Below are 19,006 nucleotides of genomic sequence, written 5' to 3' on the forward strand. Positions count from 1 at the left end.
CTGGCAACACGGCCAAGTGTCCTATCGGAGTGCAGCGCTGTGTCCAGTGATGTCACGGCTACTGCTGACCTGCACGACTGCGCTCTGCACGGAGAGGAAAGAGGAAGAGGGATAGAGATTAATGGAAAGCGGGAGAGAGAGACAGAGGAAGTGGACGAGTGCGCGGATGGCTCGGTTGTGAGTTTTCACATGCACAATATGACAGCGAGGGCGAAAGGCATTAACTTCCGTTCTCTAGGCGAGACATATTTTTATTTCCCGTAGAATAAAATGTGGCAATTCATTCTGGCCCGTGAAAGAGGTGGCATTGGTGTTATTGCCGTGACCAGGCAGGGGTTACATAGACCGCTCGTCTCAAATACAGTTCTTAGATCATTTCAGGCACACAGTGATATAGCAGCCAAACCACAGAAGCTAATGGCTCTACGAATGGCGACTGATCCGGGGTCAGTTTGTGGTGCAGGGAGGGACCGGGATGTTGACACAGGCCGTGCCACTCTTATAACCCCCTCCCCAGATAAACCCTGCAGTCTCAGACCCCCGTCCACTTTACCCTCTCCCGCACATCCAATCTCCTCTCTTCGGGCGGGTCAAACCACAGTCTATTTGCTCGGCCCTTATTTTTAATTTGCCGCTCCGCTCTCGAGCCTCGGCTCTCCGCGAAGCTGTCTCCTCCTCCGTCGCGCGTCCGGGCGTCAGAGCGCGGGCAGAAACATTTCAGCGAAACGCCACTCGCGTCGCACGGCTGAAGCAACGAACCCCGTCAAGCACAGGGCGGCATTAATCAGCATTCCGGGTTTCCGTGTGTGTGTGTTTTCTTCATGTGCGCATGAGTGGGTACGTGTGTGCGTGTGTCTGTGCGTGCGGCGGTGGGTGCGTCTGTGAACGCGACCGGAGCCGTGTCTGTAAATGTGACCCGAGCCCCTTTTTGAAGCGGCGAGTCTGTCAGTACCGTGACACAGACCGTCTGGCTCTCGTCTCACGCAGGGGTCTGTTGGCCTGCCCGGCCCCCGTCCACCTCTTAGCCCCTCCCTGTCGGCTCTGACAGCCCTTTGATTGATCACCCCGGGCGCGGTGGCTCCGCCTCCCTCCAGGTCAGAGGCAGACACGGACGCGGAGCTCTCTCCGGTGACCCTCTCGTGGGGAATGGCAGCCTGGAGCTCAGCCGTCAGTGTGCCGCGGCCAGGCTGCGATTGGCCGCTGCCGTGCCGTTAGCAGGCCGCACGTGCGGCCTCTTCACTCATTAAACAAATCCATCTGATGCAGCACTTTATGGTCGTCGATGCTAAAGACAACGCAGTGCACATAGGGAGAGCAAAGTCTCATGGGAAGAGTGACCAAACCTCCCCCCCCCCCTACAAAGGTCTTCACTCGGTGGAGGAAGAATCATGTCGCATGCAGGGTGCGCCCCAAAGGAGGGGGAGGAGTAGGGGGTGGGGGAGGGGCAGGGCCAGGGCCGACGCCGGGGGGCCATGCGGCGACCCCTGACCCCAGGACACACATCCACCCGCCCCTTCCCGACCCCCGGGCCGCCCCGCACGCACCCCACGCGCAGTCTGTCACCGTCCCCTGACAGGCGTGACCGAGGAGCGGCCGGCGTCCTGCTGCCACCCCCACCTTCCCCCCCCCCCCCCCCCCTCTGGAGTCCTTGGTAGGGACAGCGCGTGTCCCCTCTGCTCTTTCGACCACCAAATATACGAGATGGGGGCCGGGCTCCTCAACAGAGAAACACCATTTTAGGAGAGGACTGCCCTCACCTGCAGTGGTAGTGAGAGTTTACTGTGGGCACCCTCAGGCTGTACTGGCTTCAGGCTCGTCTAGACAGAGGCTTGATATCGCCATTTCCGATAATCAATATGCTTTTATAGCGTATAGTCCGGTCTGTGCGGTAAATGCGCAATTGGTATTTATGTATGTGCGTGCAAGGCGGCACTGTCTGCGAGACGGGTTCAGCGTAATGATTGTTAATGGAGCTCCATCTCCGGTCATGAAATGTGCGCAGGGTAGACCCCCCCCCCCCCCAAAAAAAGAGAAAAAGGTCCTGCTTTCTCTGAGAAAAAAATTAGAGCCAACACTGCCATCATGTGGTGATGATATGCTACTGCGAGCTGTAACAGGCTCCATGTTGAAGGGAGCATTAGAAGCGAATACAGACGCTGATCAAGTAGTTATTCCAAACATCTTTCTTAATTGTCACACAAACAAATTATATGTTTCATATGACATTTTCCATTGTGAAACCTGAACTTTGGAAAATACATTTGGGTGACAGTTAAATGTTAAACTCATTTGCGAATATCTATTTAAGTGACACATTCATCCTTAGATGTGAAAGTAGAAGTAGAAGTGTATTTTGAAATTATAAAAGAGTTAAAAGGTACATTAGAACCATAAAAATAAATAAAATAATTATTATTCATTCAAAATGTTACACCACTTTTCCCAACACTACAACAAGCTTCTACAAAACATGATTAACAATGACATACATATTTGACTTGCAGTACTTGTTTTACATGTTAATTTGCTTCAAAGTAAAAATGATAGTATCAATGAATTTCCTTGGAAACACAAGTTGGAATTAGCTTCATGTTATTTAAGGGTATAGCGCCATGTGAAATTCACTTTAATGAGTTGCAGAACCAAGAGAAAAAGGAAGCAAATACAAAAACAGAATTAGAGAGAGAGAGAGAGGGATGTTTTTTTTAGAAAGTGTCATGATCAACAGTTTCCAGCCACCCCAGCACTTTCCAGTGGCAAAGCTTTCACTCTGTTGCCCTCTCCTTTCTTCCTCCTTGTCTCTTTAATCTTGCCTCCTCCCTTCTGTCCTCTCCCACTCTCACTCTCTCCTCCTGACCCCCGCTCCACACCTCAAGCTTCCTGTCACTCTCTCTCTCTCTCTCTCTCTCTCTCTGCTGCTCTGCCTCTCTCTTTCTCTCTCTCTCTCTGTCTCTGTCTCTCTCTCTCTCAGTCCCACACAGACTCCCACAGGTACTGTGGTCAGCCTGCGTATGGGGGGGACAAACTAGAATATTTAGACCTTTTGAAAAGTGCTGTGGCGGAGTAGTTCAAGAGTCTCCATCTTGTGCCTGTCAGTCGATCACAGTTCTCACATTTGACATCTTCCTCCTCTCTTAATCTCTCTTGTCCCTGGTCTAATTATTTCTCTCCTTCTCTTTCCCTCTCTCTGTCTGTCCGTCTCTCGGTCTTTCCCCCCTCTTCTCCCTCTCTCCATTTGGAGTAAGTCCCTCTCTTTCGGTCGTCTTTCTACACAAGTTCTTTCTCTTTCTGACGTTCGCTCGCGTACAGGATATGAGGGGGCGGGGCGGTGGTGTGGTGTCGGTGGGGCGTGGGCGGGGTCAGTGGTGGAAGGAGGGAAGGAGCGAGGGGGAGGGGGGGGCGGTGGAGACTTTTACCCTCACAGGTTCTGTTCACTCCCTCATTTGCTGAGAGATCAAGAGTGAGAGACTGAGTGGCGTAGAGCTAGACTGTGTAAGTGGGTGATACAGAGAAAGAGAGAGAGAATAGAGTGTGAGTAGAAGAGAGGGACAGACAGACGGACAGATAAATAGACAGTAATGGTGCACTCAGATGCTTGGTTGCCAGGTAAGAATTTCCTCTTTCTGTCCTTGGTCTCTCTATCAGCGGCTGACAGTGATTGGCCTCTCTTGAGGTGGGACTGTGGGGTTAATTAGCACTCTTGGGTCTAACGAGCTCTGGTAATGAGTGGACATCAAAGGGGGTCAGCCAGCTGCAGTTGTAATGAAATGTCAAGGCCCTCGCTGCAAGGGGAAAAAATGAGACAAACATCATCTCTGTGTGTGAGCGCTTGTGTGCGCGTGTATGCGCGTGCGCGCGCCTGTGTGTGTGTGTATATACCTGTGTGTGTACGCGTGCGTGTGTGCGCGTATGTGTGCATGTGTGTGTGTGTGTGTGTGTGTTTGCATGTTCTTTTTGAGCTCTTAACTAGGTAAGACTTTAGAATGGGCCTCCATATACAATGAGTTTCACAGAACTGCTCTACAATGCACTTTACAGTGCTGTGTCAACACTTCCTCACAGAAAAAGTAATATATACCAGAATACATAAGAAATAGGCCACAATACACGTACATGTTTAAAAACTATGAACTATCAATCATTTTCACTTTTATATTTGTAATTGTACTAATATATTTTGGATTATTATGAATAGTATATTGTGATCATGTGCTAACATTGCGTGTCATAAATGATATTCTAAAAGTATTTGGCTCACATATTGATATGAATTGACATATATTTAATATATTCCAATATACATTCCTTACGAAGGGCTATAATAGTGTCATTGTAGAGGTACATGGAGAACCTCATATGGAATGTGTTCTGCTCTTTAAATGTGTGTACTAATATTGAGCATATTTTGGTATCACTGCAAATAATAGCGGATTAGTGAGTTTTGCTGGGACTGATGGAGTGGAGCTTCATTAGAATGTAGTGCACAGTATTGGGTCTTAAGCGCTGTTTGCTGCTTATTGAAACAGGGTGTCCCTGTCTGATCTCACACATACATGCTCACACATACGCCCCACTGCACACAGGGACCCAGGGGAGAGGATAGCCGATGGTGCTATCACACAGTAGCACTTACAACTATCTGGCGTGGGCACCATCATGTGTTTCGTTATTAGAGTGTTTTCAGTGCTCGATGTTTGAGTGTACATATACGTGCGTGTGTGTGTGCGTGCATGTGTGTGTGCGTGTGCGGTGTGTGTCCGTGTGCGTGTGCAGACAACAGTGGGTGTAGTAGAGTATATTAATAGATATAAGGACTGTAAGTGTCAAGTTTAGCACTAAATAAAAACCAGTATGAGTGTGAGGGGAAGTGCAGAGGGGAAGTGAGAGAGAGAGACCATTTTACATTACCCAGCACTACCCACACATCTACTGTACATTTACACACTTACACTAACCATGTACTCAGTCACATATTCATACCCACACATCTACTGTACATTTACACACTTACACTAACCATGTACTCAGTCACATATTCATACCCACACATCGACTGTACATTTACACACTTACACTAACCATGTACTCAGTCACATATTCATACCCACACATCGACTGTACATTTACACACTTACACTAACCATGTACTCAGTCACATATTCATACCCACACATTGACTGTACATTTACACACTTACACTAACCATGTACTCAGTCACATATTCATACCCACACATCTACTGTACATTTACACACTTACACTAACCATGTACTCAGTCAGATATTCATACACACAACACTCTAATACTTCTGATGTTGTATTAAGCAGATGGAGTGAGACAAGCCTGTCAAGGACATAAGAAACTATAGCTAGAGCTAATCATGGTCATTAATGTAATGCATTTATGATTGATGAGCTGCAGCCTGTGCATTAATAATTAAGCTATAGGTTTTATACACATATGTGATTTTCCCAAATTCCTTATTATTGCTTAATACAAATAAGTCTGTAGTTTGGGATGAAAAAATAATTTTGTACTTGTCTGGGGACACATTCTATTTACCCTTCTTCAATTTCTACAAAGCAATTGTACTCCCATTGTTGTGAATTATGAGGTGAATTATGGATATTGTTTTTCATGGATTATGTTTGAAGTATGTGAAACAAAATTATTAATTTATCTGAAACAATTCAAAAAGTTTGAAAAAATATGTTTGAACTTCTCTCAGCAGTCCAAGAATGACACAAAGTTTTTTCACAAAATTTTAGTAATATTCTAGGTAAGATTTGTCCTCAATGAAAAAAAGCTCATTTTATGTACTGTGTGCACTGATAATTGTCTGCATCCTGATCAGAAAGTCTTGTTTAGAACTTCTTTACCTGTGAATAATACTGTGAAGAAATGATAACTGTTCTTACACACCTTACGCATGGTTACTCACTTGAAACTCACTGGTTCCCTCTAGTGGTCATTGTGTTGCGCGCTTGAGCGCTTGATGATGGAAATATTCTATACCTAACTAGTCAACAATCCCCATCTGTTACCTCAGTTCAAAACATCAATGATATAGGTTATCTTGCTAATGTAAATAATTCTTGCTAATGTAAATAATGTGATGTGGTGTGGTGTGGTGTGCTGATGTTAATAATAGAGTGATTTGGAGATGGTAACCATGCTAACTAACCATGCCAACTAACTTCTGCAGAGCCAGCAGAGCAGACAGGCAGACAGAGACAGAGAAGGAGGAAGGAAAGAGGAAGAGATAGAGGAGGGGGAAGTTTTTATTTTTTGCAGGTGGTAATTATAATTAGTTTTTCGTTATGAAGGTTTGCAATATTTTAAAGGAAGTTTGTGTGCGTACGTCAGCAACTGCATTTTCAGTGTGTGAGTGTGCGTGTGTGTGTGTGTGTGTGTGCATGCGTCCATATGCCTTATGTTTCAGTTTTAATTATTTGTTTTTCAGTTATTGAACAATTATTTGTTACAGACAAGTTCAATGTGCAGCTTATAGCAAATGCCACATTTCAACAATATCACATTACCCAGCTAGGTGTACTGCAAAAGTCTAAAATTTCATCCACAATTTATATACACACTGCATGCTGGCATTTCTCTACACTAAAAGACTGTACCTTTGATTGCATCATGAAAAAATGTGTGGCCTGACACGCTAATAGACTAGCTGTTCAGCCTCAATGTTCCCATGGTAACTCGGCTGTTGGTTGTGACTGACAGCTGTTGGTTGCAGCAGCTTTTTACTGAAAGGACAGTTTTGGTAACTTCTGCATTAGGAACATAAGCAAGGTCACACTCGGGCACACAGAGCGACACCTCAGCTTCAGCCCATGGCTTAAAATAAAAATGCAATTCATTGCAAGCCATTATTATTATTGTTCTTGTTCTTGTTATTAAATCAAGCCACAATTACCAATGAATCAATTAATGTGAACTAAAAGATAATAATATGAAAATAAATGATTGAAGAAAAAGGATAATAATGTTGAGTCGAGTTATCAACCCCCCAACATCACATAATTTGGAGGAAAGCCCTGTAGAACATTGAGAGTGCCACAATCAAAAATAAACAAAATAATAAATAAATGAATGTTGAAATATAAAATGAATAAGTAAAATAATCTAAAATAAATAAGTAAATGTGGAAAGTAATATAAAAATGAATAAATAAAAGAATTGAAAAATATGTAAATAAAGATATCTGGAAATTAATATAGAAATATAAATGTATGTACAATGAATTAAGTTATATTTTTTCTTTATTTTTCATTCATTTTGAGATTTATTTTAACATTTATTTATTCATGCACAGTGAGCTCCATAATGTTTGGGACAATGATGTATCTGTACGCCACTTTTTTGATCTGTAATCAAACAATACACATGTGGTTAAAGTACAGATACATGTTGGTTTCACCATATAGAAATGACAGCACTTTTTATACCTAGCGCCCCCCCGCCCCCCCATTTCAGGGGACAATAATGTTTGGAACAAACGGCTTCACAGGTGTTTTTGATTAGTCAGGTGTGTCAAAGAAGTCAGTTGCTTCTTCAATGCAAGTATAAGAGACCTTTCAGTATCTAGACTTGAATCTATGCTTTTGATTGCCTTTGGAATCCATTATTGGTGTTTGTCAACAAAAGGACCAGAGTTGTACCAATAAAAGTCATTATGAGATGGGGAAATACAAAAAAAGGTCATAGACATAGGCCAAAGCTTAGGCTTACCAAAATCATCTGTTTGGAACATCATTAAGAAGAAGAGAGCACTGGTGAGTTCAGTAATTTGCAAAGGGTAAGGAAGACCTCTATTAATGATGACCAAGGAATTCTCACCACATTGAAGAAAAACACCCAAACACCTATCCCACAGATTAGAACACAATTCAGGAGGCAGGTGTGGATGTGTCAGTATTACTGTCTGCAGAAGACGTCTCAATCAGAATTACAGAGGCTACACTGCAAGGTGCAAACCACTAGTCAACCACAAAAACAGGATGGCCAGGTTACAGCTTGCTTAGTACCTAAAGCATACTTATGGAAAAGCAAACCAATTATGGTCTTGTGGACAGAGGAAACCAAGATTCACTTGTATCAGAGTGATGGCAAGAGCAAAGTCTGGGGGCAAAAAAGAACTTCCCAAAATCAAAAGCACCTCCTCATCTGTGAAACATGGTTGTGGAGGTGTTATGATTTGGGCATGTATGGCTGCAGGTACTGACTATCTTGTCTTCAAGTCAAGTCATCATTTATTAAAAGTGCATTTCACAGACGTCTCAACACACTGTACATTTAAAAATATAAAAGGTTGTAAAAGATTGGGCAACAGTATAACAACAATAACAAAACAACAGGAACATCATCAAAAACAGCAAAACAACAAAACATCAAATCAAGGGGGGTCATAGGAGAAGTCTTAGTCTTCATTAATGATGTACTGTCACTGCTGATAGCAGCAGCAGAATGAATTATGAAGTGTACAGAAACATCTTCTGAGCTCAAGTTCAAGAAAAAATGTTCAAACTCATTGGATAACATTTCATCCTACAGTAAGACAATGATCGAAAACATACTGCTAAAGCAACAAAGGAGTTAGTTGTAGGACTGTGTGTGTGTGTGCGCGCGCACGTGTGTGTATGTGTGTGCATCTGAATAGAACATGTTTTAATTGTATTAATTATAGGGGTAATGTTATTCTGACTATTTTCTGAGCTCTTAAGTGTTGTGTGTTGATGAATAAGTGAGTGTTTTCTGTCTTTATTTTTTAAAAGCTTTTATCCTGTATACATTTTTGTTTATTTTATTACAACAGTAATAATACAATTATTATTATTATTATTATTATTATTATTTTTTTTTTATTATTATTATTATTATTATTGTAAAATTTCTTTTTTGCGTTCTGTGTCTCCATTTACTGCAAGGTTTAAATTTCTTGGTCAGCTGTTTTTATATCAGTGTGTACAATACAGTGGTATTTCTTCGTAATGTGAAATTGCTGCTATTTCTGCGAGATCTTAATGATTATCAGAAACGAATTAGGTTTTGAGTTTTTTTTTTTTGTGAGGTTATGAGTCCTTCATTCCAGGAAAATGAACGGCAGCCATTTTAGTTTTGCCAGCTTTTGAAGCTGTGTGAATCCTTCTCTCTGGGGATGGGGCAGTCCCCATGCTTAAAAGGAGGCTGAAGAGGAAATGATTCTGGGCTGAAAGTGTGATGTCATAATGAGTCACCGGATGGCGTTGTCCAAGGCCTCAAATTGTCTGTCCCCCACGCCACACGCGATGCACCTCACACGTGTGAACGTGGCGTACGTGTACACACCGTGTACTTCGAATGCTAACAGGGAATTATTGGCTGTCATTTCGAGTTTATTATTGTTTTTGTTTTTTACTCATATTATGGTAATTAAACATCATTATAAACATCAATAATAATAATTGTTATTATTGTTGTCATTGCTATTATTATTATTATAAATATAATAAAAATGTATCGCCTTAGGTTGCTAGATGGAGGTTGACTGCAATTCTGCTGTGCAACGATGTAAATATTCCCCTGAAGTCCTCCCTCCAACAACATTAGTTTATAGTAACAATTGTGTTTGTGTGTGTGTGCAAGCGCGCATGTAAGAGGGAATGAAAGAGAGAGAGGAAATAGGAAATACACCTTGTGTTAATTATATACCTTTACTTAAGTACACATTCATTTACTGTGTCAGTACCAGCACAATTTTCCCATTACATAATTAGCATGGCAATGCCATAAAGAAGGATGTACGAGCAATGGCAATGGCATCTCAAACAGGACTTAACTGATGCTGGTATTATCTAGGTGAACTGTGGGAGAATGTAGTTCTGACTCTCTGAGGAACCAGTACATTACATTACAGTCATTTAGCAGATGCTCTTATCCAGAGTGATTTACACAACTTTTCACCTTTGATGACCTGAACTTATTCATTCTTGAATATGTATTTCTAATGTTTTACCTAATATATATATTTGTGTTTGTGTGTGTGTGTGTGTGACTTTAATGCAGGTAAATTAAAGATGTTCTAGGGTATCATTTTGTTCTTATTGTTAAATATGTATTTATTTATTATCTACCCTGTAAACGGCTATTTGAGTACAGTCCTCCAGCTGAGGTATTATAAGGATACATTTAGTTCTATATTTCTGGAATACTCATCAGAATTGACTTCAGTCCATAGATATGCTTAGATATGATACGCTATTTGTGTATGTGCGTGTGCGGGGAGTGGTTCGTCACCAAGATCTATCTTTACCTGCCTACTCGATTCCTACCTGCGCCGACCGCCTTGTCGATGTTATTGTGTTTTCTTTTATCTTTAGTGTGGGGGGGATCAACTGTGACTTCATTATTTCCTTTTCCTTTTAACCTCATGACGGAGTATTTGAAGTTCAAAGTGTGTAATTTAATCTATTGGAAATTAACAGCAGCAGTCTGAGTGCACGTGCTGATTTGTGGTCGAGTTTAAATTATTTAACTTTAGCTTTAGTTATTTGTTTATCATGCGTGTACATTAATGCTAAGAGCGTGAAAGTGAGAGTCCCTGTAAATGTCAGCGAGAAAAACCCGCCCGTGAGTCACGAGCGATCGCCTGGCACTGGAGTAGCTTAATAGTGGTTTTCTAATATTGCATCTCACTGCTCATTTTGTGACGGGATGTTTCTCAGGTAATTTAATGTCTATTTTTCAAATACGTGCAGATCGCTGTCCATCCTGTTATTTATTCTGATAGCACTGTTGTAAATAAGCACCATGGGCACAGTGCCTAGTATTTGTTATATGAAGAGTGAATCTTGTAGTTAGAAGGCAAGGGTTGACACGAAGAGAAAATTGTTCGAAATGACTCAGTGTCGCCACGGCGGGCGATGCAGCCACCTGACTTAAACCCTGATAGCCTAATCCACGGTAATATTGGTTCTAGTGAGATTAGGTATTCAGATATTATGTTTTATCTAATTTCCACAGAAATCTGTGTGGTGCATCACCGATTTTATTACTAAATAGGCTATGACAAAAATGAAGATGCTTTGCGATGCTCACAATAATTCTCACATATTTCAATATCCTCTTCTGCTTATTGCTGTATACGGGCTGGATATTTTTTATATGTTTCATAGCGTTTGAAGGTAGCGAAATAATACAATTGCACTATGGAGTGATACATTTGATCAGTTCTGAAAGGTATTATGCATCCTGCGGTAATATGTTATCTGATGAATGAACTTATTTTTGATAATTTAATTATTTCTCATTATGAATACATTTATTTACCGAAAATTCAAACAAATCTACTCAGATCATGGAAGTTCTTTCATTTACATTTTGGAGAATACAAGGCTGTGAAAGTTCAGGGACTTTGCATAAATTGATCGAATGCGCTAGGATGTTGGTTGGAGTATGCGTTTGAAACCGTTGCGATTCCTTTATCCCGCTCGATTAAATTACAAATATCGAAACTAATGAGAATCCAGTGGCATCGATGTTCTTTCTTTAAAATCCTTCTCTTGTAAATAAATGAAGACTGGCTATTTTTAAGACGTGAACAAGACCATTATTCATTTATAAATACAGTACTGGAGTTTTTAAGAGTCCTTGGAAAATCCTTTAATAACTAGGAAAACGTATTTTTAAACGTAATTTAGAGAATTTAGTGAACATGTAGGCCTATTTGGTGAAAATACAGAATTCAGACATTTTAACGAAACTGCCTGACAAACTGCTTAATTCACACAAACGCCATTCATCTGTGTCAAGTGTCAAGCATCAAAGCCATACGAGGCCTAATGACTAGCCTATACCAAAATATATTTGCACATTATTTAACTTTTTTTTTAGCGCATTAGAATATCCACACGTTTTTCAGAACGATCACTCAAATCCTTTAATTTGAAGTGGCTGAAAATGTTGATCATCCCTTAATCTTGTAGCAGATTTCATTTCAGGGCACAGAATGATATATTATCCTGGATGCCATTCTGGGAAAGTAAGAACAACTGTTAACTGTTGCTAAAAACCCATTTCATGGAACCATTTATCCCGAATTTGTTTTTAATCCCCCTCAGCGCGGACGAAAATAATAAAACACGAGCCCACAAAACAACTGTGATATTGCTCGGGATTTATTTGTGTAGGCCAGTTTGGATTTGGACACATTTGACATTTATTTGAAATGATTGCAAATGCCATGTCTATTTGGGGAGAAACAGACAACTGGAGCATAGCACACAGTAACACTGCGGACGAGGAAGAGACACCCATAGAACAAAGAGTGAAAAGGTCATATTTTAAAATTGTGGCAGCCCTTTACAAACAAGGCTGATCCATCTTTGTTAAGTAGTGATAAACTACAGGCTGGGTTATACTTGTCCAAATGTCTGTGTTTGTGTAATTTTGAGGTAGGATGCCGATGGACATGTTTTCATTTTTTATTTCAAGTAGCGTCAATGCAAGTCTGCCTGCATTGGCTGCATTGGTTTATTTTCACTGTTTTAAAATGTGTTGAGTACGTCTATCGGAGATGTGCTGATTGGTGTGGAAATGACCCTATTTGATACAATTTTGAAAGATTTTGAATTTTACAAGAAGGCTGCAACTTTCAAAAGAAAGCGTTGGAAAAAAAAAGAGTAGAATCTTTCCATACTTTCCCCTCCCTCCCCCTTTTTTCTCATCTTCTGCTTGAGGTTGTAAAACTGCTGATCAACCTTCTTTTTTCTCTCCTGTAGATATCAGAATGTCAAAGCCAGTAGAAGAGAAACCTGGGGTTGACTTTCCAATGGAGAGCACAGGCACGTGTGTGTGTATGCGTGTGTGTGTGTGTGTGTGTGTGTGTGTGTGTGTGTGCGCGCATGCGCACCCAAATGTGTGAGTGCATCTGAATGCATGTTTGCTTTCATATGTAACTGTGTGTTTGTCTATTAGTCTGTGCATACATATGCATGAGTGTGTATGCTTGTGTGCAGTCGTATTGTGTTTGTGTGCATGTTTGTGTATGCACTTGTGTTACAAAGCACCTGTGCATCCGTGTTTGTGTGTATATGTGCATCTGAGTGTGTGTGTGTATGTGCGTGTGTGTGTGTGTGTGTGCATCTGTGTGTGTGTGTGTATGTGCATGTGCATCTGAGTGTGTGTATGTGCGTGTGTGTGTGTGTGTGCATCTGTGTGTGTGTGTGTGTGTGTATATGTGTGCATCTGTGTGTGTGTGTGTGTGTGTGTGTGCATTTGTGTGTGTGTGTGTATGTGCATCTGTGTGTGTGTATGTGCGTGTGACATCAATGACATACATTTTAACACATGCGGTGCCATTCGGTCTCGATTTCTCATTGTTTCCAATCCTCAGTGAAAAGAAAGAGCAGTAGTTCTAGTCAGCTAGTGTGTGACACACATCCACCAGAGATAACCATCACTGACAGTCCAGGCACACATCACATTCACTTCAGTTTTAGCACAGGTCTGTCAGCATTTCACACATGTTAATTAACTGCTTATGTAAAAAAAAAAAAAAAAAAAAAGCCTACGCGGCATAGTTATTATGCCGATGTATCACATATGATTCTGTATCTTATGTGTGCCATGATGTGTCTGGGTCATTGATAGTCATGGGTTTTGCCGCTGATTGGTTGGGGGGGTGGGCTGACTCATGATATGTTTCCCACCGCAGCGGTCACGTCTCCCACTCACTGAAGCGCGATGGGTCAACAGCGCCCTCTAGAGTCGCAGTATAATAATTTTGAAACTGTTCGCAGCCGAATAGTATAAAAGCGAAAGCACGTTTTTTCTATAGGATAATGAAGGCTCGTCGCGTGAATGAATGTGGTCACTTTGTGTCTAACGCAAATACATTCTCTCCATACCTTTCTCTGTCCCTCAAAAATGAAAAGTAATTGAAAAATGTATTGAACTTTACTGTTTGGCCTTGAATTTTGAATAGCATTTTCAAGAGGAACCCAACCAATAATAAAAAACATTCACACTTCCTTTTCTCCTCACAGACTCGGACAGAAACGGGCCCAACTTCAACAATCAGGTTTGTAATTATATAAACATTTTTTAAATGATCAAAATTCTGTTTATATAAGCATCTGTTTGTTTTTACTCAAGGTGCATTGCATTGATTGTTTTATTTTGTGGTGATTCCCATACATAACATCTATAGTTTGATTAACACTTGAGGTATCTGTAGTATTAAAATGTCCATTAAAAACAGAACTAAGAGGTAGGCTATGGCATACTCACATGTACCCTGCATAATGTCAAATTGTTTTGATGGCAGCCTTAATAATAGTGAGAAACAGATCTCTGACAGACAGATGCACCAGTCTTAGAGAATACCGGGTTTATGTCTGAAGAACTTGTTATGATCAGAAGAGCTGTCCCTATTCCAAAACATAACCATTTAATGGAAAAACTGGACCTGTTCCAAAGCAGTGTTTTGTACAGTTTTCATCAAAAGGAAATAAAGATTTTTAGTCAAAATTGTATTATTCATACAATAGACTCATTTTGATGAATAAAATCATTTTGATGGCTACCAAACTACTGGCTTACCTTATTCGAAAAATGGCTGATGCATGTGCAGATTTTGGTTTTAGTCCAAAACTACAACACCTGCACCCACATCTGGACTGAAAGACTGAGTTTAGGACTGACACTGAGATTGAAGCTTCTGCTTTTTAATTGGTCCCCCCGTACAGGTTCAGCAAATGAAAATCCCTCCTTTCTGCCTCTCTTCCTCTCTGGGAAACACCAAGGTGAGTATGGGGATGCAGTGCGCGCGGAGGTCCCTGGCGGCCCTGCGGAAGCCTTCGTTTGCATGGACAGCGTAGCATGCTAACACTAACGGTTTCAGACCTGTGCTGCCGACCAGCCCAGCTCACCGCTCTCACAACGGGGGGGAAGGGAGAGCACGTTCACACGGGGAACAGCCTGAGCGGAGTGTGGCGGGCAGGTCACAGCTGTGCTCACAGAGGGGCATAGAGAGAAGAGCAGCAGAGACTGTGAAGGCGAAGGTGTGAAAGAGAGAGATAGAGAGAGAGAGAGAGAGAGAGAGAGAGAGAGGGCATTGAGGGATACAGCAGACTGACAGGTGTAAGTCAGCGATGGCAGTGGCTGCGGTGTCTTGGAGACTGTGGTGGAGAAATCCAGCCACTGGATTTCACCATGGTAACAATGGCTTCTAAATCCCAAGAGCAGTTACTGCCGATTGCTGCAACACCAGGACACCACTAAAGCCAGAGAGAGGCAGCGGGGGGGGGGGGTCTCATTGGCTGAAGGAGAACAGGGGGCGTGATTATTCCAGGGTGAAGGGGCTAGAACAGACCTGGGGGGCCTCAGTGTCTGCAGGTATTCAATAATTTCCTTTCACTCTGCTATTGATTTAGGTCTTGTAAACCAGGTGTGTGGACTCTTTAGCCAATAGAACGCACCAAAGACTAGTATACACACCATCCAAGATGGGAGCTGCACACCCCTGAGCTAGAACAACAGGTGCATGTCCTGTCTGGCTTTCTTACGGCTCAATGTCTCTCTCCTCGTGCTCAGGGCAAAATGGAGGAGTGTGGTGAGATGTCCCCTGCCCATGGCCCCGCCCACGGCCCCACCCACACCCCCGCCCCCTCACAAGCTACCCTCCCCCACACGCCGCTCATGCTGGCAGGGAGTCAGCTGGCCGGGGTAAGACCCCCCCCCAATCTCTTTTTCCTTCCATCCACACCACATACCCTTACGCATGTCCCATAATGCCCTCCTTCATTCCAACTCTGTCCATCCTCTGCATTTCCCTCTGCAGCACTCTCTCCGTACTTAGATGTCAGCACTAATATTCTGTCATCCTTGTTGGAAGTGATGCCTTGTGGGACTTGTAGTCATGTATAAGCTCAATTGGCTTCCGCAAAGGATGCATTGCTATATCTTTCACTGAAGGAGGTATACAAGGATTGTTCACATTTTCATTATTCATTTGTTAGACAATTTGAACATTCCTGTGATTAAGTGATTTAGCCCCTAAAAGGTCACACGGAGATGGAAGGGACAAGGAGTGAAAGAAGCAGTTGAACTCAGCCTGACTCTCAGTTCGTTCTCTCCCTCGTTCCATCTCATGAATCCTTTGCTCATATATTCATTCTGCCTCTGGCACTCTAAACCATAAAGACAACATTTTGATAATGGACACAGCATGAATTGAGAGGGACAAATGTTAAGTTAGAAACTTACTCACTGTGAGAAAAGAGAATAAGTGAGTGAAAGTGGTGTGTGAGAGGTAGAAAAAGAGAGCTAGAAAAAGACTGGGGGTGGTGTGTCTCTGAGGGCACACAGGTTTGGGTGTTTAGTATTCCTGCAATGTGCCAGATTCGTGAAATGGTGGCACAGATGCTTGCCTGTCTCCTGCTTGCTGTTTTCCTGCTTTCCTCCTGCTGGGTGACAATGTTCTCTGTTTCTGCTCTCCTTCACACCTACGCTCCCGTCCTCTTTCCCACCTCCTCCCCTCTCTCTCTCTTTCCCTCCTCCGCTGCCTCCTCCTCTCTCTCTCTCTGTCTCTCCTCCACTGCCTCCCCTTTTCTCTCTCTCTTTCCCTCCTCCGCTGCCTCCTCCTCTCTCTCTCTCTTTCCCTCCTCCGCTGCCTGCTCTTCTCTCTCTCTCTCCCTCTCTCTCTGGGCGGCCTGCCCGTCCTCCTCTCGCAGCTGACCGCCCTCCTGCCCGCGCAGCAGCAGCTGCTTCTGCAGCAGGCTCAGGCGCAGCTGCTGGCCGCAGCCGTGCAGCAGTCCAGCGCAGCCCACGCAGCCCACGCAGCCCACGCAGCGCAGGCGGCGCAGGCGGCGCAGGCGGCCGCCGCCGCCAATCAGGCGGCGCAGTCCCAGTCGCAGCCTGACGGCACGCAGGAGCAGACCCCTGCCCCGGCCCCGCCCCCGGCTCCGCCCCAGCTCACCCTCTCGCAGCCCGTTCAGCTTACAGCGCAAGTACGACCCGGCTGTCCACTGACTCAGGGAATCCCAGTAGATTTATCATTAGCAGTGTGCTCACATACCTACTCAAAACAATGTATGTTCAATCATTTTGATATATGTAACTTATATATATATATATGCATTTCACACACACACACACACACACACATAACCCTCCCTTGTCCTAGCCCTAGCTAAATGAGCTAATTGGTTGTATACACTTATACTGGTTTACTCATAGATTAGATCACTGTAAAGCATTTCACAAGAATAGTCTACAGCTGTCATTCATGCAGTTATCAATAAATGTAGCTAAAATGTCAGATGGCATAAATGTTATGGCTAATTGAGTAATTAAGGCCAGAAGTTGGTATGAAAACCTTGTTGTCCACCTCTGCTCTATACCTGAAACATAGAGTAGTATAATGGGTAAGGAGCTGGTCTTGCAACCTAAAGGTCATAGGTTTGATGCCCAGGTAGGACACTACTGTTGTACCCTTTAGCAAGGTACTTAACCTGCATTGCTTCAGGATATATCCAGCTGTGTAAATATATGCAATGTAAATGCTGTGTAAAAAGTTGTGTAAGTCGCTTGGATAAGAGCGTCTGCTAAATGCCTGTAATGTAATTGTCCTGTCCTCTCTGACCTTCTCTCTCTTCCTCAGGACATCCAGCAGCTCTTGCAGCTGCAGCAGCTGGTTCTGGTGCCTGGACACCACTTGCAGTCACCTGCGCAGTTCCTCTTGCCGCAGGCACAGCAAGGGCAGCAAGGTGGGGTCCTAAGGCCCTCTCCCGTCTGACATGCTCTATGCCCCTGCTTTCCCTCCTCCTCCTCCTGTTAGATCCTCACACTGTATTCAAACAAGATGCCAGGGTGAACAGTAAAATAATTTCACACATTTACACAAAAGTGGGGTTTAGGATAACAGTGAGTACATACAGTACACAAGTGATTTTGCAAATCATAGTACTCACACACACAGTGCATATTATCTGCAGTGTCATGGATGTGGAAAATCGGAATGGATGCCGAAGTATAAGATCATACAAGAATGACTAGTATTGGAGTGAGTGAAATGTATGAAACTACACTGATGCATTTTTGTGTACTTACAAATACATAAATGTATTTCTTAGGCCTGCTATCGACACCAAATTTAATTTCACTACCTCAACAAAACCAAGGGGGGCTCCTGTCAACTCCCTCCAGACTGGGCCTCCAAGCACAGGTAGGATCAGCAGGAAAACTCCTGGCTTTAGTTTGAGTCTGGGCCCAGATCATTTCTGTGCACCAGTAAGCATGTATCAAAGTATTAATGTGCCTCCAGGGAGAGAATATTAGAGGCATGTTTGCTAACTACGCTTTTGCCCTGCAGAGAGACAAGGGTGTTGACGGTAGTATGACGTTAGCCTCCGGTGTGGCAGCTCACCCTGAGGAGCCGAGCGACCTGGAAGAGCTGGAGCAGTTTGCACGCACCTTTAAACAGAGGAGAATCAAGCTGGGCTTCACACAGGTACACCATACACCGCACACGCTCAACACTATTAAATAACACACTCCACAATATTCACTAAACTCACTATGTAGTACACACTCTATATACACTATACACTACACACACATTCGGCAAAACACACTAAACACACTTTATACTATACACACTATACTCCACATGCATTCTACACTATTAAACAACACACACTACTGTATAAATATTATACACCACACACGCTCTATACTATACACCCTGTGCACCACACACCATCAATTACCCTGACTAAATTAGCTAATATGGCTGTATACACCAATACTGGTTTACTCATAGATTAGATCACAGTAAAGCATTTCACAAGAACAGTCGACAGCTGTTCTTGTGACAAATTCATGCATTTATCAAGAATTGTCAGATGGCATGAATGTTACGGCTAATTGAGAAATTAAGGTCAGAAGCTGGTATAAAATCCAGAAAATGATACAGCCCTCATTGCCCACCTCTGCTCTATACTATAAACATAC

The 19,006-nt window shown here is 42.9% G+C and overlaps 1 protein-coding gene across 2 annotated transcripts in view; it reads left to right on the top strand.

The window, feature by feature from the left end:
• LOC135261552 (POU domain, class 2, transcription factor 2-like) overlaps positions 1–19,006 on the top strand; it is a 54,915-nt gene that overhangs the window by 25,710 nt on the left and 10,199 nt on the right. The window contains exons 2-9 of one of the 2 annotated variants that reach the window (XM_064348001.1): positions 12,772–12,834; positions 14,038–14,072; positions 14,740–14,796; positions 15,587–15,718; positions 16,726–17,001; positions 17,655–17,760; positions 18,127–18,218; positions 18,366–18,503. In XM_064348001.1, coding sequence (XP_064204071.1) covers positions 12,772–12,834; positions 14,038–14,072; positions 14,740–14,796; positions 15,587–15,718; positions 16,726–17,001; positions 17,655–17,760; positions 18,127–18,218; positions 18,366–18,503 — 899 coding nt within the window. The remainder of the gene's footprint in view (positions 1–12,771; positions 12,835–14,037; positions 14,073–14,739; positions 14,797–15,586; positions 15,719–16,725; positions 17,002–17,654; positions 17,761–18,126; positions 18,219–18,365; positions 18,504–19,006) is intronic. The other variant, XM_064348000.1, reaches the window with a different exon arrangement.

This window comes from Anguilla rostrata, chromosome 8 (genome assembly GCF_018555375.3).
Source record: "Anguilla rostrata isolate EN2019 chromosome 8, ASM1855537v3, whole genome shotgun sequence".
NCBI lineage: Eukaryota > Metazoa > Chordata > Actinopteri > Anguilliformes > Anguillidae > Anguilla > Anguilla rostrata.